Source organism: Lepus europaeus, chromosome Y (genome assembly GCF_033115175.1).
Source record: "Lepus europaeus isolate LE1 chromosome Y, mLepTim1.pri, whole genome shotgun sequence".
Lineage (NCBI taxonomy): Eukaryota > Metazoa > Chordata > Mammalia > Lagomorpha > Leporidae > Lepus > Lepus europaeus.
The window spans coordinates 3,749,076-3,774,647 of NC_084851.1; the positions used below are offsets into that span (position 1 = coordinate 3,749,076).

The 25,572-nt window shown below is 37.5% G+C and overlaps 1 protein-coding gene across 1 annotated transcript in view; it reads left to right on the forward strand.

Annotated features, from left to right (window-relative positions):
• The window catches only part of LOC133754013 (probable ubiquitin carboxyl-terminal hydrolase FAF-X), a gene marked incomplete at its 5' end in the record, with an annotated part of 187,857 nt that extends 162,928 nt beyond the window's left edge, over nt 1-24,929 (forward strand). Inside the window, 12 exons of the mRNA XM_062184644.1 lie at nt 2,492-2,633; nt 6,100-6,850; nt 8,519-8,642; nt 9,576-9,801; nt 10,370-10,499; nt 12,490-12,675; nt 15,478-15,698; nt 15,783-15,871; nt 18,588-18,744; nt 18,902-19,114; nt 19,630-19,725; nt 23,491-24,929. Of these exons, the coding sequence (XP_062040628.1) occupies nt 2,492-2,633; nt 6,100-6,850; nt 8,519-8,642; nt 9,576-9,801; nt 10,370-10,499; nt 12,490-12,675; nt 15,478-15,698; nt 15,783-15,871; nt 18,588-18,744; nt 18,902-19,114; nt 19,630-19,725; nt 23,491-23,628 (2,473 nt within the window). The remainder of the gene's footprint in view (nt 1-2,491; nt 2,634-6,099; nt 6,851-8,518; nt 8,643-9,575; nt 9,802-10,369; nt 10,500-12,489; nt 12,676-15,477; nt 15,699-15,782; nt 15,872-18,587; nt 18,745-18,901; nt 19,115-19,629; nt 19,726-23,490) is intronic.
• Nucleotides 24,930-25,572: the final 643 nt, after the last annotated feature.

Here is a 25,572-nt window from a genome sequence, read left to right on the forward strand (position 1 = left end):
GAAGAGAGAGACAGAGCAGAGATCAGGAAATTGGTCCTTTTAAAACTTTTCCAGGGGCCGGCCAGGGAATTAGGAGCAGCAGATCCCATTAGGATAGGGGTGGAGCTTGACACCAGTGGGCCATGGGGCTACCTGGCTTCCAGCAGTGTCGCCGGGGCAAGAGCCTAGAATGGTGTCAGGGTGTAGATCACACCATAGATAAGACTGCACCATTTTTCTAACATCCCCACTCCAACTTTGTTTTTGTTGTCTCAAAGATTGGTTTAGCTATTCGAGGTCTCTTGTGTTTCCATATGAATTTCAGCATAGTTTTTACTAGATCTGAGAAGAATGTCTTTGGTATTTTGATTGGTATTGCACTGAATTTGTAAATTGCTTTTGGAAGTATGGACATTTTGCTGATACTGATTCTTCTAACCCATGAACATGGAAGATGTTTTCATTTTTATTATCTTATGTTTCCTTTTTAATGTTCTATAATTCTCATCATAGACATCGTTGGTTAAATTTATTCCAAGGTATTTGATTTTTTTTAACTATTATAAATAGGATTGATCTTAGAAGTTCTTTCTCAGCCATGGCATTGTCTGTGTACACAAAAGCTGTTGTTTTTTGTATGTTGATTTTATATTCTTCTACTTCTATGAGTTCCAATAGTCTCTTAGTAGAGTCTTTGGGTCACCTATATATAGAATCATATCATCTGCAAATAAGTATAGTTTGATTTCTTCCTTCTCAATTTATATCCCTTTGATTGCTTTTGCTAGCCTAAAGGCTCTGAATAAAACTTACAGGACTATATTGAAAGAGAACTACAGGCTGGTGCCGTGGCATAATAGGCTAATCCTCCACCGAGTTCTAGTCCTGGTCGGGGCACTGGATTCTGTCCTGGTCGCTCCTCTTCCAGTCCAGCTCTCTGCTGTGGCCATGGAGTGCAGTGGAGGATGGCCCAAGTCCTTGGGCCCTGCACCCACATGGGAGACCAGGAGAAGCACCTGGCTCCTGGCCTCGGATCAGCGCGGTGCGCCAGCTGCAACAGCCATTGAGGGGTGAACCAACAGAAAAGGAAGAACTTACTCTCTGTCTCTCTCTCTCACTGTCCACTCTGCCTGTCAAAATAAATAAGTTAATTAATTTAAAAAAAGAACTACAGACCAATTTCCTTAGTGAACATAGATGCAGAAATCCTTAGCAAAATAATGACTATTTGAATCCAACAACACATCAGGAAGATCTTCACCCAGACCAAGTTAATTTATTCCTGGTATGCAGGGATGGTTCAATATTCGTATAACAATGTGATACACCACATTAACAAACTGAAGAATAAAAACCCTATGATTGTCTCAATAGACACAGAGAAATAAAATACAACACCCTTTCATGATGAAAACCCTAAGCAAATTATTTATAAAGAAACATTTCTGAACACAATCAAGGCAATCTGTGACAAATCCATAGCCAGCATCTTGTTGAATAAAAGTTAGAAGCATCCCTGAGATCTGGACCCTACTCTCACCTTTGCTATTCAATATAGTCCTGGAAAATTTAGCCAGAGCCATTAAGCAAGAAAAATAAATCAAAGGAATACAAATTAAGAAGGAGGAAGTCAAATTATCCCTGTTTACAGATGACGTAGCTTTTTGTTACAGGCCATTACTTCTTACAATGTACTGTTTTTCTTGGAATATCTTTCAATCATATATAATCTTTAAAATGTCTTTGTTTTATTTTTGAGTTGATTTATGATTACATAGCAGCTGGCTTAATAGGCCATTTATAAATTTATTTTATATGATAGCTGTTCTGCAAGTACTGCTTGAATTCATTTAATGGTTTAAAAATAATACACCCTGCTTACCATTTGCTAGTTTTTTAGCATATGACAGAAACTCTGAAAGTAGACTTTATGTAAAAATCATAATTTGAGATGCTAACTCATTTCCACAGTATTTAGTTCTCTAAAGCAAACAGTGGAGGCATAAAATCATGCTGAGCTTTTAATTTGTGCATGAAGAAAGCTTCTGTATCAGAAAATTGGAAACACTTTAAAATTCAGATTAACAAAGTTTAGAATAGCCTTTTTCAGAATTTGCTCAATCTTTACCTTTACCTTCATGTAAATAACTACTTAAACAGGTAAATATGGGAAACAATGAGGCCAGATAAACTCAGCTTCAGATCATCACCTCATGTGGTAAACTGAATCAGTTTTGCTTATTATTTATTCCCCAACTTAAGAGTAAGCTGGGAATGAGGTGTTCTCTAGCATGTTTCCAGTGAAGGTGAAGATAGGCATTAATGTGTATAAAGAATCTGATATAATATCAGAAAATAAAGAATCAAAAAGGATAGTTACTCATTAAAAACACTGATGACTCATGGATTAATGATATAATAAATACTGAAAATATATTTTTCATCAAGTTCACAACTAAAAGTATACATAAACTTTAAGAATCAACTGTTGTTTTTTAAATAATTCCTCTAGATATGAATGTGAAGAATCTTTCACAACTTTGAATGTGGATATCAGGAATCATCAAAATCTTTTGGATTCTTTGGAGCATTATATCAAAGGAGATTTATTAGAAGGTGCAAATGCATATCGTTGTGAAAAATGTGATAAAAAGGTATGCAGTCTGTGCATTTTAAGTGTTGTAATTGGGGGCCAGCACTGTGGAGAAGGTGGAAAAGCCTTCCGCTTGCAATATGGCATTCCAGTCCCAGCTGCTCCACTTCCAATCTAGTTCACTGCTAACAAGTCTGGGGAAAAAGCGGAAGATAGACCGAGTCCTTAGGTCTTATTGTCTCTGTGGGAGACTTAGAGAAGTTCCTGTCTCTTGGATTCAGCCTAGCCATTTCAGCCATTTATTTATTTATTTATTTATTTATAAAGATTTATTTTTTATTTATTTGAAAGACCAAGTCAGAGAGGTAGAGCCAGAGAGAAGAGAAGTCCTCCATCAGCCAGTTCACTCCCCAAATGGCTGCAACAGCCAGAGCTGAGCTGGTCCGAAACCAGGAGCCAGAAGCCTCTTCTGGGTCTCCCATGCTGATGCAGGATCCCAAGGACTTGGGCTGTCCTCTACTATATTCACAGTTTGTAGCAGAGAGCTGAATCAGAGTGCAGCAGCAAGGACTCTCAAATCAGCACTCATATGGGATGCCGGCACAGCAGGCCAGAGCTTTAACCTGCTGCGCCATAGCACCGGCCCCCATTTTGGCCATTTAAGGAGTGAAGCAGCAGATGGAAGATATCACTCTCTCTTTGCCTTGTCTCTCCTTCTCTGTAACTCTGCCTTATCAAGTAAACCAATTTTTAAAAAAAGGTAATCATTAGGCCGGCGCCGCGGCTCACTAGGCTAATCCTCCGCCTTGCGGCGCCGGCACACCAGGTTTTAGTCCTGGTCGGGGCACCGATCCTGTCCCGGTTGCCCCTCTTCCAGGCCAGCTCTCTGCTGTGGCCAGGGAGTGCAGTGGAGGATGGCCCAAGTCCTTGGGCCCTGCACTCTATGGGAGACCAGGAGAAGCACCTGGCTCCTGCCATCGGATCAGCGTGGTGCGCCGGCCGCAGCGCGCCTACCGCGGCGGCCATTGGAGGGTGAACCAACAGCAAAAAGGAAGACCTTTCTCTCTGTCTCTCTCTCTCTGTCCACTCCGCCTGTCAAAAAAATTTTAAAAAATAAAAAAATTAATAAAATAAAAAAAAAGATAATCATTAAATAGAATTAGAAAGTATCATAGTTGTTCATGCTTATTCTCAAAATTACCATCTGGTCTATTTCATCTTTGTTATAATGATAGCAAAGAGGAAGTCAAGATGACACCTAATTAAAAAATATACATTGCTCATGATTGTTCTTGTCATGTAAATAATTTGGGAAAATCATTCTTCCTGCAGTTTAAAAGCTTTCTATCTTTACTCTAAAGTAAATTTCTGTTTAACTCCTCAAACTAGAAAAGTTGATGATAGGAAATATTCTTCCTTCCAAGTTCTTATTTTTTGTTTTACAGGCAGAGTTAGACAGTGAGAGAGAGAGACAGAGAGTAAAGTCTTCCTTTTCCGTTGGTTCACCCGCCAAATGGTCACTACCACTGGCACTGTGCTGATTGGAAGCCAGGAGCCAGGTGCTTCCTCCTTGTCTCCCATTCGGTTGCAGGGCTCAAGCACTTGGGCCATCCTCCACTGCACTCCTGGGCCACAGCAGAGAGCTGGACTGGAAGAGGAGCAACCAGGACAGAATCTGGTGCCTCAACTGGTACTAGAACCTGGGGTACTGGTGCCGCAGGTGGAGGATTAGCCTAGTGAGCCATGACGCTGGCCCTCTAGTTCTTTATTACTCCTAAAGTCCAAGAAGTCTTTGCTGATTGTGTTTGGTTGTAGACTTTCCCAAACACGTGCAGTTCAACAAACAGATCTCATTTTTAGTTCATGGGATGAAAAAATAACATGTCATTGAAGTTACCATACAATATAAATATATACGTATTTCTCCGTCCCTTACCTTCCAAATTGCTCTTGTTGGTTTTTGGTTTTTGGTTTTTTTGACAGGCAGAGTGGACAGGGAGAGAGAGAGACAGAGAGAAAGGTCTTCCTTTTCTGTTGGTTCACCCCTCAGTGGCCGCTGTGGCTGGCGCACTGCGGCCGTCACACCGCGCTGATCTGAAGCCAGGAGCCCGGTGCTTCTCCTGGTCTCCCATGTGGGTGCAGGGCCCAAGGACTTGGGCCATCCTCCACTGCACTCCACGGCCACAGCAGAGAGGTGGACAAGAAGAGGAGCGACTGGGTTGGCGATGCAGGTGGATGAATCGCCTGTTGTGCCACGGTGCTGGCCTGATCTTGTTATTTTAACCTAAACTCTTACTAGATTATAATTTATAAAGCTATAGTAACTTACCTACAGCCTCTGAGACTTTAAACAATTTCTTCTCTTTCTGACATTCTTAATTCGCTTCTTTAAAAGTAATGCAGTAGGTAGGACATTTTTTCAGAAGAGGATTAAATCTGTTAATGTAGATTACAGCACACTATAATTGATATCTAAGTGACATAAATATTAGCTGCTTTATTAAATTACTTAAAATACTTCTTCAGTTTACTCATAGAAAACTCAGTTGCATAAAAGTATCAAGGGGCTAGCACTATGTCATAGTGAGTTAAGCAGCCGGCTGTGATTCCAGCTTCCTATTAGCATGCCTGTTCAAGTCATGGCTGTTCCACTTTGGATCCATCTCCCTGCTAAAGCACCTGGGAAAGCAATGAAAGATGATCAAGCTCCTTAGGCCCCTGAATCTGAGTGGAAGTCCTAAATGGAATTTTTGGCTTCTGACTCTGGGCCAGCCCCCAGGTGCTCGGGCATGAACCAACTGGTGAAAGATAACTGTTTTCCTCCCCTACCCCCACCTCGTTTTCTGTCTCTCTGTATATGTGTGTGTCTTTCTCCTCTCTGTAAGTGCCTTTCATACAAATAAATTTAAAGAAAAAATAAACATCAAAGGAAAATAACAGTGAGATATCTGGTCAAATGGAGCTAGGTGTTCAACAGTGCTATTGCTTACATGTAAATTTGATTTTGGAACTTGGAAGAATGAGAGGATATTTACATAATTCTATAAATATTGTTTAAAATGTCGGTAAATATTGTTTAAGTAGGTTACAGAATCCTGTCCTCTGCACAGCAAATTAAAGCCACAGCCATAATTGGTGCCATTTCAAATCCCAGCTCTGCTACTTCCAATTCAGCTCCCTACTACTGCACCGGAGAAAGCCCAGGTACTTGAGCTTCTGAATCCAAGCGGAAGACCCAGAAGAAATCTCTGGCTCCTGGATTCGGCCTGGCCCAGCCCCAGTCGTTGTGCCATATGGGGAGTGAACCAGATGGAAGATTTTTCTCTGTCTGTGTCTTCTCTGTAACTCTGCCTTTCAAGTAAATTAAATTAAAAAAAAAAGAAATCAGTTATAATAGAATTACTAAAATTGTGTTATCATTTGTTAATCTGCAACTAAGTCTCAGTTGGTTATAAACTTCACATTATATTTTTATTGTGTTTGGGTTGTAAGATAACATGCATTTATTTGTATTTTATTTATTGTAGGTTGACACAGTAAAGCGCTTGCTAATTAAAAAACTACCTGCCGTTCTTGCTATCCAATTGAAACGATTTGACTATGACTGGGAAAGAGAATGTGCAATCAAATTCAATGATTATTTTGAATTTCCACGAGAACTGGACATGGAACCTTACACAGTTGCAGGTGTTGCAAAACTGGAAGGAGATAATATAAGCCCAGAAAATCAGTTAATTAAACAAAATGAGCAGTATGAAAGTGAGATAGCACCAGACACAAAATACAGACTTGTGGGTGTGCTGGTACACAGTGGTCAAGCAAGTGGTGGACATTATTATTCTTATATCATTCAGAGAAACAATAAAGATGCACAGAGAGAACACTGGTATAAATTTGATGATGGAGATGTAACAGAATGCAAAATGGATGATGATGAAGAAATGAAAAATCAGTGTTTTGGTGGAGAGTACATGGGCGAAGTATTTGATCATATGATGAAGCGCATGTCATACAGGCGACAGAAAAGATGGTGGAATGCTTATATACTTTTTTATGAAAGAATGGACACAGTAGATGAAGATACTAAGATGAAAAGATATATATCACAGCTATCTCTCAGAAGACCCTATCAGATTATTATGTCTCCAGCTATTGAGAGAAGTGTACGGAAACAAAATGTGCAGTTCATGCATAATCGAATGCAATACAGTTTAGAATATTTTCAGTTTGTGAAAAAACTGCTTACGTGTAATAGTGTTTACTTAACTCCTGCTCCAGGTAAGTTTCTGGAAACTAACTTTTTATTGATAAAGTATTCTTACTTCACTTGTAGAGTTTCTGTCAAGGTATGAAAACATTTCATCTTTTTCTACAGTTTTCTTGATTTTTTTGTCATAAAATTAATAGATATAATTTCTTTATTGTGTCACCATTTTTTTTTTATAAAGATGTATTTATTTGAAAGTCAGAGTTAGAGAGAGGGAGAGGGAGAGAGAGAGAGGAGTCTTCCATCCGCTGGCTCACTCCCCAACTGGTCGCAACAGCCAGAGCTGCACCAATCCGAAGCCAGGAGCTTCTTCCAGGTCTCCCACGTAGGTACAGGGGTCCAAGGACTTGGGCCATCATCCACTGCTTTCCCAGGTCACAGGCAGAGAGCTGGATGGGAAGTGGAGCAGCCGGGTCTGGAACCGGCGCCCATGTGGGATGCTGGCACCGCAGGCCAGGGCGTTAACCCACTGCACCACGGCGCCGGCCCCTAAGTGTGTCACCATTTTGTGTCATTATTTATTTGTCTGTTTATCTATGTCGTTATATCTGAAGGACAGAAATATGCAGAAGGCAAGAAACAGAGTTCCCATGCACTGTTCTACTCCCTGAATGCTGCTTGTGACCAGTCTTGGAGACAGGCAGGGGCCAGGATCACAGTCCAGGTCTAAAAAATTGGCAGAGACCTTGACATTTGAGCTATTACCACTGACTTCCAGGGTCTATATTGGTAGGAAGATGGAGTGAGAAATCAAGCCCAGGCATTCCACGAGCATCTTAATTGCTGGACTAATCACCTGCTCCTGGTTTAGTTGTTTTAAATTTTTTTTTTATTTTTTATTTTTTTAATTTTTTGACAGGCAGAGTGGACAGTGAGAGAGAGAGAGAAAGAGAGAAAGGTCTTCCTTTGCCGTTGGTTCACACTCCAATGGCCGCCACGGCCAGTGCGCTGCGGCCGGCACACCGCGCTGATCCGAAGCCAGGAGCCAGGTGCTTCTCCTGTTCTCCCATGGGGTGCAGGGCCCAAGCACTTGGGCCATCCTCCACTGCACTCCCTGGCCACAGCAGAGAGCTGGCCTGGAAGAGGGGCAACCAGACAGAATCCAGCGCCCCGACCGGGACTAGAACCTGGTGTGTCGGCACCGCAAGGTGGAGGATTAGCCAATTGAGCCGCAGCGCTGGTCAGGTTTAGTTGTTTTAAAGTAGAAAACTTAAGACATCCATTTTGAACAGTGGCCCTTAGCATTTGGAAAGACAGATCTTTGATTTATGATAACAGTTTTTTCAACTCAGATATTAGTTTGAAACTTGGCTTAGCGAGATGCTAATATTCACTAAGCATTGCTTACCTAAGTAAAGATTTTTGTTTATTTATTCATTTAGAAGGTAGAATGGCAGAAATCATTCCATAGATGGTCACCACAGCCATTCCAAAGCTTAAAACTCCATCCTAGACTCCTCGTATCAGTGGCAGGGACCCAAACATTTGTCTCATCTTCCAGTGTGTTCCCAGGCACATTAGCAGGAAGCTGATTCAGAAGCTGAGCAGCCAAGACTGAACCTGGCAGTGTGATCTTCTAGTATTACAAGCCTCAGCTGTATCTGCTATACCACCACACTGTCAGATATTTTTTATATAGGTTTTGAAAATAAAAATGTGTCTGTATTTCTTGTTTTAAGGACGAGATCACTTATTGCCCGAAGCGGAAGAAATCACTATGATTAGTATTCAACTTGCTGCTAGATTCCTATTTACTACTGGATTTCACACAAAGAAAATTGTCCGTGGCCCTGCCAGTGACTGGTACATGTCTTTGGGTTGCATTTATGTTATATTTATAGTTGGTTTGATTTTTTATTATATAGGTTTGTTATTTTTATAACCTTAAGAATATTTTAAAATTTCAAATTTGTGATGGATATATCACTAGTATTGGTGAGAAAGATCTTACTAAAATTAAATTACTTAATCTAAATGTGACCAACTTCTATTAAAAATTCAGGGTCATATCTAGTTTATTTAATTTTGAAAGTATTAGGCTTTATCTTTTGTAGATGAAATTCTCACATAATTTATAGATAAAAAGTTTTAAAATAAGTTACTATTCAGTGAATTCAGATGACTTTTTTTAAAAACATTTATTTATTTTAAAATCAGAGTTTCAAAGAGATAGGGTTAGAGAGATTTCCATCTACTGGCTCATACCCCAGATGGCCACAACAACTGGAGCTGGGCCTGGCCAGAGCCAGAAGCCAGGAGCTTCTTTCAGATGTTTGGTGTGGGTGGCAGAGGCCCAACCATTTAGGCCATCCTCTAACCACTTTTTCCAGGCCATCAGTAAGGAGCTAGATAGAACTGGAGCTGATAGAACATGAACCAGCTTCTGTATAGAATGACAGCTTTCAAGGCAGTGTCTTTACCTGCTATACCACAAAGCCAGCCCCAGATGACATTTTAATATCTTGGTTTAACAACTCCTTATTCACATAAGGAGATTTACTGTACCAGAAAATTTGGTAAAGGGCTTTCAGATGCCTATATACCTTGTCATTTCATGCATTTTATGACTGGGAATAAAAACAAGCCTTAATTGTTCATTCAGACACTTCTGCTAGAACCACTCATAACTGTTAATTATAGTGAATATCTTTTTTTATTTCATAGAAACCTTTCTCTTCCCGAAAGCAATCAAAACAAGTACAGTAATAAAAATTGATATAGCTGTTTCTATTGTAGGTATGATGCCCTGTGTATTCTTCTCCGTCACAGCAAGAATGTACGCTTTTGGTTTGCACATAATGTACTTTTTAATGTGTCAAATCGTTTCTCTGAATACCTTCTGGAGTGCCCTAGTGCAGAAGTGAGGGGTGCATTTGCAAAGCTTATAGTATTTATTGCACATTTTTCCTTGCAAGATGGGTCTTGTCCTTCACCTTTTGCATCTCCAGGACGTGGAAGTCAGGTAATTGTGTAGTTTGTCTTTAATAACTAAGTATTTGTAATAAATTATATTCTGCAAGTTCACATCAGCTAACCAGTGCCTCTTTGCAATTAAAACGCCATATAAGTATGTGTATTTTAATTTAGTTATGTGTAATTTAATATTTTCTATTATGCTTGCATTGTCAAAATTATTTGAAAATAGTAATTTTGGTGTGCATTGATAAATGAGGGAAATCTCTGGTCCGTTAAGAGTTTCAATGTGCCTAATATATTCAGAACGTAGTAAATCTTCAGATTATTCTATGCTTGATTTAATTTTATAATGGCTAACCTCAAGCCTTTGTTAAATAAATTGATCTCATGACAAGCTAATTGCTAGGTTTTTAATTGCAATAGTTTAAAGATTTTACAATGAAGTTTGCCACAGTTCTTTAGTCTCTTTCATAAAGAACACTATATTTAATCATTTCTTTCTTAAAAATTTTGCCATGTTGACGGACATGACCCAAGGCTGTTTTTTATGTAAATAGAATTATGCTGCTTCTACATGTTACTGCTGGCAGTATAACCAATATTTATTTTCACAGACATGTGATAACTTGAGTTTGAGTGACCATTTACTAAGAGCAGTGCTAAATCTTTTGAGAAGGGAAGTTTCAGAAAATGGACGTCATTTGCAGCAGTATTTCAATTTGTTTGTAATGTATGCCAATTTAGGTAAGGAATTAACATAATTATTTTTCATAATTATAAATCAAATGTAACCAATTTAATCAAGTGATGAGACACACAAATAGAAACAATATTTCATTTTCATGTCCTGAAAAGTTACTGAAAATTTTGGGTTTTTTTCCTTTTTCTTTTCTTCACTTTTTTTTCCCAGAAACCTTTTATTTAAGTTATGAGTACTTCATGCATTTCATAATTACAACTTTAGGAACACAGTGATACTTCCCACCTTACCTGTCCTCCCTTCCACACTCCAACCATCTTCTTTCTCCCTCTCCTATTTCCATTCTTATTTTTCACTAAGATTATTTCACTTAACTTTATACACATAATATTAACCCTATGCTGAATAAAATTTTGTTTTAACTTTTTAGTGGTACTGCCCATCTTGAACTGTAATTTAATTTAAACTCTTACCTTTGTTTCTCTGATAGTCTTTCAAGTTGAATATTGATTCAGGTTTCTATCTCTTTAGTGGTGCTTTTTGAAAAATACTGATGTCTAGGCCATATTTTGTAAAGGATCCCAAATAATTGCGGTCCTCAATTTTTTTTAATCAGTTGTAAATAATTTTTGTTTAAACAATGCTTGATGAATCGACAGTAATTGTGTCACTTATTGAGAGAAGAAACCTAGCAAGAGCACTGTTGGAATTATGTTGTGGTGTAGCAGATTAAGACAATGGCCCTGGTTCAGGTACCGGATGATCCACTTCTGATCCAGCCCCCTGCTAGTGGCCTGAGTAGCTTGGGCTCCTGCACCCATGTTGGAGACCTGAAAGAGCTCCCAGCTAATGACTTTGGCCTGGTCTAGCCCCAGCTCATGTGGCCATTTGGGAATTAGCCAACAGATGGAAGATCTCTCACACTTTTTCTCTGTTCCTCTCTCTGTAACGCTACCTTTCAAAAAAATAAATTTAAAGAAAAAAAAAAAAGCACTATCTGGGCATATTATATTTTAACAGCATAAGAATTCAATATTAGTGAGATGCTTATGTCTTGGACTTTGAATCATCTAAATGAATATATTCTTTACCATAGATTTCATCAGAAAAAAACCAGGACGCTTAAAGAGAAATCCTAGAGTGGGAACTAGTAAAATACTTTAAAGAGATAGATAGGAGAACCCATAAGTCAAAGGTGAAGCCAGAAAAAAATTTCAAAAAATGAAAAGGGAATCCAAGAGAAAAAACTTCCAAGGAGGGGACATACTAAAGTATCTAAGAAAATTGAAAAAGGCATAGAGGTGGAAAAATGAGAAAAACACAAATAACAAAAATAAATTTTTGTCTTCCAAAAGTTTTATCTACATAAAGTAAAAAAATTAGAAATTTTTAAAATAGTTTTTATTAATCTTGAATTTAGCTTCTGTCTTGCTGAATTATAATGAGACTTTCCTGAGTCATAAGAGAGTGTACATTTCCCTTAGGGGCACATGTAAAATATTAAGCCACGGGCCACTGCTATAGTGCAGTGGGTTAACACCCTGGCCTGAAGCTCTGGCATCCCATATGGGTGCTAGTTCTAGTCCCAGCTGCTCCTCTTCTGATCCAGCTCTCTGCTTTGGCCTGGGAAAGAAGTAGAAGATGCCCCAAGTCCTTGGAACCCTGCACCCATGTGGGAGACCTAGAAGACCTCTCTTTCTCTCTCTCTCTCTCTCTACCTCTCTTCTCTCTGTGTAACTCTCTCACTTCTGAATAAATAAATAAAATCTTTTAAAAGAATAATAAAATATTATGCCAGAGGCACAAATTATTATTTCCGAGTTGCAGTTCTTAATCTTATTTAACTAAATTAGTAATAAACTGTTCTGCCTTCATTCTATCTTCATTCTTCTTGTTTAACTGTTCTTATCAAGGGAGATGCATTTGTAATTAAAAGATTAATTCTCTGTTCTAATTAGTTTTTTGTTATTACAGCACTATTCATCCTTTCTTACACTTTATTCTTATTGTTACTATTCCCTCTCTTTTTTTTAGGCATGGCAGAAAAGACACAGCTTTTGAAGTTGAGTGTACCTGCTACTTTTATGCTTGTGTCTTTAGATGAAGGACCAGGTCCTCCAATCAAGTATCAGTATGCTGAATTAGGCAAATTATATTCAGTGGTGTCACAGTTGATCCGCTGTTGCAATGTCTCATCAAGAATGCAATCTTCAGTCAATGGTAAAGTAGAATGTTACCTTCTTTACAGTAGTTTTTCAATAATAGTAGGTCTATGTGATAATTTTGAAGTAATTTTGAACATTTATAAAAATGAAGAAAGAATCAGAGGGCCTATGCTTCTGAAATATTTTACCTTATTTAGAAAATGCTTTCTTTAAGAATTTTAAATGTTGTCTTCAATTCTTCAGTTTCTGCATTTATTTTTGTATTTTATCATCCTTGAATCTCTAACCATTTAGTAAATTTTTTATTGTACCAAAGAAATGTAATTTATTTTCTTTTTTTTTAACTTTTATTTAATGAATATAAATTCATTACAATGGCTTCCCCCCTCCCATAATTTCCCTCCCACCCACAACCCTCCCCTTTCCCGCTCCCTTTCCCCTTCCATTCACATAAAGATTCATTTTCAATTCTCTTTATATACAGAAGATCAGTTTAGTACATATTAGGTAAAGATTTCAACAGTTTGCCCATATAGCAACATAAAGTGAAAAAACTACCATTGGAGTACTAATTACAGCATTAAATAACAATGTACAGCACATTAAAGACAGAGATCCTACATAATAGTTTTTTAAAAAATTAATTAATTTTCTATGCCATTTCCAATTTAACACCAGGTTGTTTTTTTTTCATTTCCAGTTATCTTTATATACAGTAGATCGATTCAGTATATAATTAGTGAAGACCTCATCAGTTTGTACCCACATAGAAACACAAAGTGTAAAAATACTGTTTCAGTACTAGTTATAGCATCACTTCACATTAGACAACACGTTAAGGACAGGTCCCACATAGGGTGTAAGTACACAGTGACTCCTGTTGCTGACTTAACAATTTGACACTCCTGTTCATGGCGTCAGTAATCTCCCTAGGCTCTAGTCATGAGTTGCCAGGGCTATGGAAGCCTTTAGGGATCGCTGACTTTGATCTTATTCTGATAGGGTCATAGTCAAAGTGGAAGTTCTCTCCTCCCTTCAGAGAAAGGTACCTCCTTCTTTGATGGCCCCATTCTTTCCACTGGGTTCTCACTCACAGAGATCTTTCATTTAGGTCTTTTTTTTTTTTTTTTTTTTTCCATGATATCTTGGCTTTCCATGCCTACTATACTCTCATGGGCTCTTCAGCCAGATCCGATTGCCTTGAGGGCTGATTCTGAGGCCAGAGTGTTGTTTAGGACATCTGCCATTCTATGAGTCTGCTGTGTATCCCGCTTCCCATGTTGGATCTTTCTCTCCCTTTGTGATTCTATCAGTTAGTATTAGCAGACACTTGTCTTGTTTGTGTGATCCCTTTGACTCTTAGACCTATCAGAGCCATCAATTGTGAGCTGAAATTGATCACTTGGACTAGTGCGATGGCATTGGAGGATGCCACCTTGGGGGATTGTGTTGGAATCCCCTGGGACATTTCTAACTCCAACATTTGGGGCAAGTCCAATTCAGCATGTTCTAAATTGTACATCTCCTCCCTCTCTTTTTCCACTCTGAAATTTAACAGGGATCACTTTTCAGTTAAAATTTAAACACCTAAGAATAATTGTGTGATAATTACAGAGTTCAACCACTAGTACTAGAACAACAACAACAACAACAAATACTAAAAAGGATAAAGTATTACATTGTACATCAAGAGTCAGGACAAGAGCTGATCAGGTCATTGTTTCTTATAGTGTCCATTTCACTTAACAGGTTTCCCCTTTGGTGCTCAGTTGTCACCGATCAGGGAAAACAAATGATATTTGTCTCTTTGGGACTGGCTTAATTCACTCAGCATGATGTTTTCCAGATTCCTCCATCTTGTTGCAAATGACCGGGTTTCGTTGTTTCTTACTGCTGTATAGTATTCTATGGAGTACATGTCCCATAATTTCTTTATCCAGTCTACAGTTGATGGGCATTTGGGTTGGTTCCAGGTCTTAGCTGTTGTGAATTGAGCTGCAATAAACATTAATGTGCAGATGGCTTTTTTATTAGCCAAATTAGTTTCCTTTGGGTAAATTCCAAGGAGTGGGATGGCTGGGTTGTACGGTAGGGTTATGTTCAGGTTTCTGAGGAATCTCCAGACAGACTTCCATAGTGGCTTAACCAGTTTGCATTCCCACCAACAGTGGGTTAGTGTCCCTTTTTCCCCACATCCTCTCCAGCATCTATTGTTGGTAGATTTCTGAATGTGAGCCATTCTCACCGGGATGAGATGGAACCTCATTGTGGTTTTGATTTGCATTTCCCTGATTGCTAGTGATCGTGAACATTTTTTCATGTGTCTGTTGGCCATTTGGATTTCCTCTTTCGAAAAATGTCTATTGAGGTCCTTGGCCCATCTCTTCAGTGGTTTGTTTGTTTTGTTGTTGTGGATTTTCTTGATTTCTTTGTGGATTCTGGTTATTAACCCTTTATCTGTAGTATAGTTTGCAAATATTTTTTCCCATTCTGTTGGTTGCCTCTTCACTTTCCTGACTGTTTCTTTTGACGTACAGAAACTTCTCAATTTGATGCAATCCAAATGTTAATTTTGGTTTTGACTGCCTGTGCTGCTGGAGTATTTTCCAAGAAGTCTTTGCCGGTACCTATATCTTGCAGGGTTTCTCCAGTGCTCTCTAATAATTTGATGGTTTCAGGTCGTAGATTTAAGTCTTTAATCCATGTTGAGTGAATTTTTTGTAAGGTCATAGGTATGGGTCTTGCTTCAAGCTTTCTGCACGTGGAAATCCAATGTAATTTAAAATGAGAATTTATTTTTTGATGTAAGAAAAGTAAATCTATTATTGACATTTCATTAATGACAAATCTGTTCTAGGTAATCCCCCGCTTCCTAATCCCTTTGGTGACCCTAACTTATCACAACCTATAATGCCAATTCAGCAGAATGTGGCAGACATTCTATTTGTGAGAACAACTTATGTGAAGAAAATTATTGAAGACTATAGTAACTCTGAGGAGACCATCAAATTACTTCGTTTTTGCTGCTGGGAGAATCCTCAGTTCTCATCTACTGTCCTCAGTGAACTTCTGTGGCAGGTTAAAGAAAAATAAACATTCGTATATCTATATTTGTTTCATTATTCCTTTAAGTAAGTAATTTACTGTTTTACCTACTTTTAGGTTTCATATTCATACACCTATGAACTTCAGCCATATTTGGGTCTACTTTTGGAAATGTTACTGATTGAGGATTCCTGGCAGACTCACAGGTGAATATTCTTTGCTACTAGCATAATTACAATTTCTCAAGTTCTTAAAATTAACTCTTAGTAGCCAAAAAATACTATCACCTTTTTGAGCTCTTTTTAATCTTCTATGTATTTTAAAAGGCAACATAAAATTACATGAAATCACGATTTTGTAACTTTATTTTATTTGTATTTCTTTTTTATCAGTGCCCCAGATTCATACTTAGTACTAGTTTTCCCATCCTTTGAATTTTTTATTTTATTCTTTAAAGAAATGTAGACTTTTTTTTTATTTATTTATTTATTTATTTATTTATTTTTTGGATAGGCAGAATTAGACAGTTATAGAGAGACAGAGAGCAAGGTCTTCCTTCCGTTGGTTCACCTCCCAAATGGCCGGCGCACTGCGCCAATCTGAGGCCGGGAGCCAGGTGCTTCCCCCTGTTTCTCCCACGCGGGTGCAGGGCCCAAGCACTTGGGCCATCCTCCACTGCCTTTCTGGGCCACAGCAGTGAGCTGGACTGCAAGAGGAGCAACCGGAACAGAATCAGGTGCCCCAATTGGGACTAGAACCTGGGGTGCCAGCACCACAGGCAGAGGATTAGCCTAGTGAGCCATGGCGCCAGCCAGTATACATAGACTTTTGGTAGCTATTTAACCCCTTTTATTATTTCAAGTATGTTTGTTTTACAGTTAATTACACTAGATATGTTTTTTATTTATAAGTAATCCCTAGCCAACTGTTCTTATATGAGAAATCAGAGTAATAGTTTTAGTATTGAGGTTATCCTACTCACAGGCCTATGTAGTCTGCAATAAAAATCAGTTTGAAAATGATGTATAAGAGGCAGCGTTGTAGCATAATGAACTAAGCCACTGCCAGAGATGCCAGCATCACATATGGGCACCAGTTCCAATCCCAACTGAGAAACCAGCAGAATGTGACCCAAGTCTGGGTCCCTGCCACCCATGTGGGAGAGCAGAGTGAAGCTCCTGGCTCCTGGCTTCAGCGTGACTCATACCTGGCTATTGCAGCCATCTGGGAAGTGAAACAGCAGATGAAAGATCGATTTCTCTGTCTCTCTTTCTGTCATATATATAAATATCCTCTCTCTCTCTAACACATTCAAAAAATTAATAAACCATTTAAATAAACGCCAAATGCTATGAAACAAAACCTGTAGTCATTTATTCAGTGTACAATTCAGTTGGTATTTTGAAATTTGCTAATTTTTTAAATAGCATACTTTAATGGAATCTTTTTTTTTTTTTTTTTTTTGACAGGCAGAGTGGACAGTGAGAGAGAGACAGAGAGAAAGGTCTTCCTTTTGCCGTTGGTTCACCCTCCAATGGCTGCCGCGGCCAGCGCACCACGCTGATCCGATGGCAGGAGCCAGGTGCTTCTCCTGGTCTCCCATGGGGTGCAGGGCCCAAGCACTTGGGCCATCCTCCACTGCACTCCCTGGCCACAGCAAAGAGCTGGCCTGGAAGAGGGGCAACCGGGACAGGATCGGTGCCCCGACCGGGACTAGAACCCGGTGTGCCGGCGCCGCAAGGCGGAGGATTAGCCTAGTGAGCCATGGCGCCGGCCTGGAATCATGTTTTTAAAAACTCTTTGTAGGCATATATTATATAGTTTGTGACTTTCAATATTTCAATAAATTAATCATGCCCTGTGCTATTGTTTCATCTTCAGGAAATAATAACACAGGGGTAAATATTGGATTAATGTAGACAATATCGGACTTGCTGTACAAAATTAGTAAAACACTGTCATTTTAAGCCAAAGCTTGAAATATTCTATGTAATGAATATTATTTAATAAATAGTGTTTAGTAGATAGGCAAACAAGCACTTTATGATACTACTAACTATTCTAGGCAACATAAAAGACAGGGAAACATATGTTGACCAAAATTGTATGTTGGAAGCAATTAATACTAGTGGTGATACGGGAAAAGTATTGAAAATCTTTTCATTATAAATGAAACTAAATAATAAAATATATACTGTCAATATTGTAAGAAGCAAAAATCTTACAGGTATGATTTTTGTCAGAAATGAATGGACCTTTTTAAATTATATTTTCCAAATAATTTTTATGTCTATGGGGAATACCAAAAACCACTTTCTTTAAATTGGATACTAATGATATTCCATAAGAAAAAATGCAATTGGCTATATAGAATATTTTGTCAGTCATGGCCAAAGTTGTTCTGCGTGTCATGTATGTATTCTTGCTTTTAGAATTCAAATTTTGTACTGCCAAATTATATCACTTTTTTGTAGTTCCTGGATCCTAAATTTACAATTTTAAATAAAAGTAAAATAAAATCTTACCAAAATGAGCTCATTAGAAGCAAATTAACTAAACTAAAAAATCTTGTAGTTAATTCCAATAAAAATAATGCAACATCATTGTCTTTAATTCACTTTTTGTAAGGCACTTACATTTAGTATAATAAAAGTATTTTGTATTGGTAACTTGTTAGAAACCTAGACACTTTGAGTCACTTTGCTAGGCAGCTCCCCAACTTTATCTCTGTAATATTGGTAGACTATTTAACCTCTGTGTACTTTGTCTCATCTATCAAATGGATTTGCTGACACTACCTACTAAAGGAAATTATCTCTGAAATTAATTTGCATATAAACATATCAGATGGCATGTAGAAGCTCTCAAGTGTTAGCTAATACTGTACTTTAACAAAATTTTTTATATCTGGTTATTTGTTAGAATTCATAATGCACTTAAAGGAATACCAGATGATCGAGATGGACTGTTTGACACAATCCAGCGCTCTAAGAATCACTATCAAAAAAGAGCATATCAATGTATAAAATGCATGGTAGCTTTATTTAACAATTGTACTATTGCTTACCAGATTTTACAGGTAAGAATGTTTTCTTCCTTGACAGTTTTACACAATTCTAAATCTGAATTTAGGACTACTTTAAGGAAAAATGATAAAAATTTAAAGTTGACATTCTAATTGACATTGAAAATTATTCTGAAGTTCTTTACATATATAATTTTATTATATTTTCAAGGGTAATGGAGATCTTAAGAGAAAGTGGACCTGGGCTGTGGAATGGCTTGGAGATGAACTGGAAAGAAGACCCTATCCTGGGAATCCACAGTACACATACCATAATTGGTCTCCTCCAGTACAAAGCAATGAAACATCAAATGGTTATTTTTTAGAAAGATCACATAGTGCTAGGATGACACTTGCAAAAGCTTGTGAACTCTGTCCAGAGGAGGTAAAAAAGAATTTAAAGTTACAATTGGCAGCAGATAGAAATGGTAGAGATAAAAGTAAATTCTTATGTTGTAGGCCAATATTTATTAAATAGTGTGTGTTGCAGTTTTGTTATTTCATCAATTAGCAAGATACTTATTTTTTAATAGAGTTTACTTTTGGAAACAAATTGCCTAAAAAGCATGTATCTGAAAAAATAGATTTTTTTTCTCTGAATTATTTCATCTGTAGTAAATGAAAGATGTTGAAGTCAGCATTGTGAATTTTTTTAATTTATCCTAAAAGAGGTTAAAAATAAATCTGGAGTTACTTTTATGGCCAAATTATTTTTTTCTGCTTAAGAAAAGTGTGCCTTTACCTTTTTAGATAATCACAGATATCTTTTTCCTTTTTTACTTTTACTAAAATATAACTCATAAATAATAGAAATGATTAATAACTAAAATACATCAAGCCCAGCAAAAGCTCTAAGGATTGTTATAGCCAAATTTTTTATCTGCAAATCTTTAAAATTAGGAGCCAGATGACCAAGATGCCCCAGATGAGCATGAAACATCTCCACCAGAAGATACCTCTTTGTATCTCCATGCATCTGGATCTCAATATCAGCAGGTAAGAAGGAATTATTTACAATTTTATCTCAAACCAATTTTATGCTTTATTTAAAGTATATTTTGTTTTTTCTTAAAGTTGCCTGACAGCCGAGACTGAATGATAATAAATATGTAGAACAGCTTTGTGCCAAGATCAGAAGAAGAATGTTTGGACTGTATCATATTTCAAGATTTTTCATCTTAACTCCTGTGGTATTTTCCCTATAAACTAGGCACCTACTGGGTGTTACTTAATAAAATTGAGTGGCTTTTCATATCAATGTAAAATGAGTCATATTTTGGAGAAATGTGAAGCAAAAGTAACTTGATTACTTAGTCTAAAAATTAAGTGACAGTAACAGAGAAAGAAAGAAGAGAAACAGATACAGAAAGACAAATAGTGTTCCTACCTTCTTTAACTTTGCACATAACCACAGGGCCAGAAACATGATTTAGGTCTCATTTGATGGAAGGAACTAAAACACCTGTACCATTACCTTCTGCCTCCTAAAATTAACATTGGCTACAAGCTGTAATTAAGAACCAGAGTTGACACTAGAACCCAGGCACTTTGCATGGGACTGGGTTTTCTTAACCACTAGGCTAACTGCCCACTTTTAAAACTATTTTGGAGACCAGCATTGTGGTTGATACAACAAGTTTAGCCACTGCCTACAATGCAGCCTGCCATATTGGAGTGCCCACTGAGTCCCTGCTGCTGTACTTCCAGTCAAATTCCCTAGTTTTTTGCCTGTTATTGCCCCCATGTGGGAGACACAGATGTAGTTACAGGCTCCTGAGTTTGGCCTGGCCAAATAGTTTTGGCCATCTGGCGAGGTGGAACATTTCTGTCTATATCTCTCCATCTCAGATCAATCTGCCTTCTAAATAAATAAATAAATCTTAAAAAAAGAAAAAGACTTCTTAATAAAAATGCTTTAAAAATCAATAGATGGAAAAGTGATCCCTGTTAAATATAAGAATGAGAAAAAGAGAGAGAGGAGATGTACAATTGGGGACCTACTCAATCGGACTTGCCCCAGATGATGGAGTTAAAAACGTGCCAGGGGATTCCAATAAAATCCCATCAAGGTGGCATGTACCAATGCCATCTCACCAGTCCAGGTGATCAATTTCAGTTCACAATTGATCACACTGATAGATCTAAGAGTCAAAGGGATCACACAAACAAGATTAATGTCTGCTAATACTAACTGAGAGAATCAAAAAAAGGGAGAGAAGGATCCAACATGGGAAGCAGGAGACACAGCAGACTCATAGAATGACAGATGTCCTAAATAGCACTCTGGCCTCAGAATCAGCCCTTTTTGGATCTGGCTGAAGAGCCTATGAGAGTATTTTAGGCATGGAAAGCCAAGACACTCTGGGAAAAAAAAGAAAAAAAAGATGAAGAAGAAGAAGACCTAAATGAAGGATCTCAGCGAGTGTGATCCCAGTGGAAAGAATGGGGCCATCAAAGTAGAAGGTACCTTTCTCTGAAGGGAAGAGAGAACTTCCACTTTGACTATGACCCTGTCGGAATAGGATCGAAGTCGGTGAACCCTAAAGGCTTCCAAAGCCTCGGCAACTCATGGCTAGAGCCTAGGGAGATTACTGATGCCATAAACAAGAGTGTTAAATTGTTAAATCAACATCAGGAGTCACTGTGTACTTATGTCTCATGTGGGATCTGTCCTTAGTAGGTTGTCCAAGGTGAAGTAATGATATAGCTAGTACTGAAACAGTATTTTTACACTTTGTGGTTATGTGTGGGTGCAAACTGATGAAATCTTTACTTAGTATATTCTGAATCGATCTTCTGTATATAAAGATAACTGAAAATGAAAAAAAAAAAAACTTGGTGTTAAATTGGAAATTACATAGAAAAGTCATCAATCTTTTTTAAAAAAATATCATGCAGGATCTCTGTCATTAATGTGATGTACACTGTTATTTAATGCTATAACTAGTACTCCAACAGTAGTTTTTCACTTTGTGTTGCTATGTGAGGGCAAACTGTTGAAATCCTTATATATACTAAACTGGTTTTCTGTATATAAAGAGAATAGAAAATGAATCTTGATGGGAATGGAAGGGGAGAGCGAGTGGGAAAGGGGAGGGTTGCGGGTCGGGGGGAAGTTGGAGGGGGGGGGGGACTTTGTAATCCATAAGCTATATTTTGGAAATTTATATTCATTAAATAAAAAAAAAAATCAGTAGATGGTTTGGTGTGGCAAAGGTGATACAGAATAACAAAAATAACATAGAAAAGCAACTTCATGAGAAGTTTTCTTTTGAAAATAAGTATTTGGAGGGAACGATTCTGGAAAAGTTATCTTAAAAGTTAAGCCACAATTCAGTGACCAGTTCCGTTCTCTTCAGGCTGTTGTTCTTAAATTTAGTATGTCTTATAATTACCCAAAAGTACTTGGAAAGAACGTAAGTTCTTATTTTTTTTTAAAGATGTATTCATTTATTTAAAAATCAAAGATTGAGGGAGACAGAGAGAGGTCTTCCTCCACTGATTCACTCTTCAAATGGCTACAGTGGCCTGAGCTGGGCTAGGCCAAAGCAAGGAGATTCTTTGTTTCCCACTTGAAAGTAGGAGCCCGAGGACTTGGGCCATCCTCCACCACCATTCCAGGCAATAGCAGGGACTGGATTGGAAGCAGAGTAGCCAGGACTTGAACTGGCACCTATGTAGGATGCCAGCATGGCAGACCGATTGCTTAACCTGGTGTCAGCCCCAGCAATGTAACTCTTTAAACACTTTCCCTATGAAAGTAAAACCAAATACCATCAGAAACTGCACATTTTCTCAAAACACTTTATTCTGCTTGTTTCTTATTTTCTTTCTAATATAGGAATCAGTTTTATAACTGCTAGGGTGTTTTTTAAAGTTCTAGGAATAAAATAGTTCTAGAGCAGGAGTGGAAAGTGTTTTTTTCTGCCAAGGGAATTTGGATATTTGCAATATTACCCAAGGGCCTTATGAATTTGTCAGCTTAAAAACTAGCCCACAAGGCCAGCAGGTAGCATAAGAGGTTAACCTATTGCCTGCAATGCCAGCATATCCTTCATGGATGCCAGTTAGGGTCCCAGCTGCTACACTTCCAATCCAACTCCCTGCCTATTCCTGGGAAAGCAGCAGAATATGGCCCAAGTCCTTGGGCCCTTTACCCACATGGGAGACCCAGATGAAGTTCCTGGCTTCTGGCTTCAGATTGTACCAACTGTGGCCATTGCAGTCATTAAGGGAGTGAACCAATAGATGGAAGATCCCTCCCTGCCTCTCTCTAACTCTAGCTTCCAGATAAATAAAATCAAATCCAGTCCAGCTCTCTGCTGTGGCCCCGGGAAGGCAATGGAAGATGGCCCAAATCCTTGGGCCCTGCACCCACAGGGGAGCCTAGGGGGAAGCACCTGGCTCCTGGCTTCGGATTAGCACGGTGTACCAGCTGTAGCAGCCATTGAGGGGTGAACCAACGGAAAAGGAAGACCTTTCTCTCTGTCTCTCTCTCTCTCTCACTGTCCACTCTGCCTGTCAAAAAATTAATTAATTAATTTTAAATCTTAAAAAATGTAGTCTGCTATAAGTTATTTGACTTTTGAGTCCTACCTAATATTTGTTGGCAGAGCCAGCTCAAATTATTTTACAGGCCTCATACAGCTTACAAGTCAGAAGATTTTCTGCCCCTATTTTGGACAGATTTTGTCCCATCATTATGAAGTTTAATTGTAATGTATGAAAAGTTTGACATGCAAATCTTTTTCATCCTTTTAGAGTACTCATGTGCATGGACAGCCATATATAGGAACAGCGACTGATCACTTGAACAGCACTCAGAAAACTGGCCAACAAACAGAAGAAAATTACGAAAACAATGAAGAATTATCCTTATCTCAAATAAAGAATCAATGAAATACATGCCATTAGCTGGTTGTTAAGATGCAGTACTCGGGCCTTACAGGCCAAAATTGCTATGCCTGAATAATATATTAAAACTAGGGAAGCTATTCCAAATCATCATGGAATTGAGAGTCTTTTCACTGTCACATAATATGCAGAAATTTGCTATCATTACAAACTGCCCACAGGATAAAGTGTATAGTGTTTTATAATAAATGGCTATAATACTATTTAAATGGCAAAGGTGTATATAGTATATTAATGTTTGTTAATTCTTAAGCAAAAACCTTTTTGTGAAAAAGCTATATACAAACACAAAAATAAATTCTCTTAGTGTCCATTGCATTCTGCAGCTAGTGTTGCTTGCCTCATACAGATCAACCCGTTTACCAAAAACAAGAGAGCAAATAAGGAACATAAAATAGCCTTTCCACATCAATCCAGTCAACAGTTCTTTTTAATTCTTGTTTTAGGATATGTACGTCTGGTAGGTAACTTGAATTATATGTTGATGTGGAACACTTCTGATGTATGATTCCTAGGTATTTTTCTTTGTATTTTTATTTTTATTTTAAGTGGATCACTTTAATTCTGTAGTCATGTTGTAACATTTAGCATGACTTCTCACCGGTGGGAAGAGAATTATCCAACAGATAGAAGTTGTCCAAAAATAAGTTTAATCAGACTCAGTTTGCCTACTTAAGATAAATATGAAATGGAGAGGAATGTGACAAGCAGTTTTTATTGCACATATGTTCATCACATTTAATATTTGATGATTCAGTATCTTCATGGGATAAAGAATATTGGTAGGAATTTTGAAGTACGAGAACAAACGTTTAAAAGTTTACTATGCCAGAAGGTGTGAGACATAATGCAAGACTGTATTTTGGTGTGTACTTGTTCTGGTTTTTTGGCTTTCTTTTTGTTTTAATTTATTAGATATAGCTTCAGAAACTTTACTTCTGTAAATGCTTTGAAATGCCATTGTACCAATATTCTGTTTGAGAAAACAAGACTTCTAGTTGTTTTTCCATTGTTTCAAAACTCTTATTGTTTGATGGGATGCTTAATAAAATATGTTCTTCTGCCCAATTAGCATAAATCTAAAGTACCATTTTTAAAATAAACACTTGCTTAAGGATACCAAGAAACTTATGAGTTAATGCTTTGTTAAGAAGAGAATTGGTAACTTTTGAATGTGTACATATTTTGGAACCTATCAAAAAACCAAGTATCTGCCAACAGATATAACATGTCTATATACTACTTAAATATTTTGTTGTTTTGTTTTATAGAAATTATTTTGCTGAATTCACAAATAGAATTTGATTTAAAAAGAATTTTGTCTCTTTACTTTCTTGTTGTTTCTTATATTCTTAAAGAGTACACGTTAAAATTTTATTATTTGCATAGTATGCATTACATTGAATTCAACATTCCAGACATGGTGAATTTTTGTGCATAAAAATAACTTTCCTAAAGATTTAGAAAAGCAATTACATTATTACATTCTAAAAAATTTGCTGTCATATTCAGTCTGGTAATTTTATGACATTTTTATAAACCCAGTTCTTGTTAATTTAATATTTAAGTCTTGTCAAGGCACCATAAGTACCAAATTAGTGAATTTGGACTAATTTCAAATGCCCAATCTTTTTCTTTTTTTAAAAGCTTTTATTCAATGAATATATGCTTTTCATAGGTACAGCTTTAGGAATATAGTGGTTCTTTCCCCCATACCCACCCTCCAACCCTGACTCCTGTCCCACCCCCTGCTCCTTCTCATACTGAAGTCTTTCACCAAATTTGTACCTTTTTAATAATATATGTAGATACTGTTTTCTGTAAATAACTTATTTCCCTCCATTCTCTACAATTTGTTTAAAAGAATAAAGTCCAAAGTTAAATCTGGTCTTGTTAACCTAGGAATACTCTGCCTTATTTAGAAATACT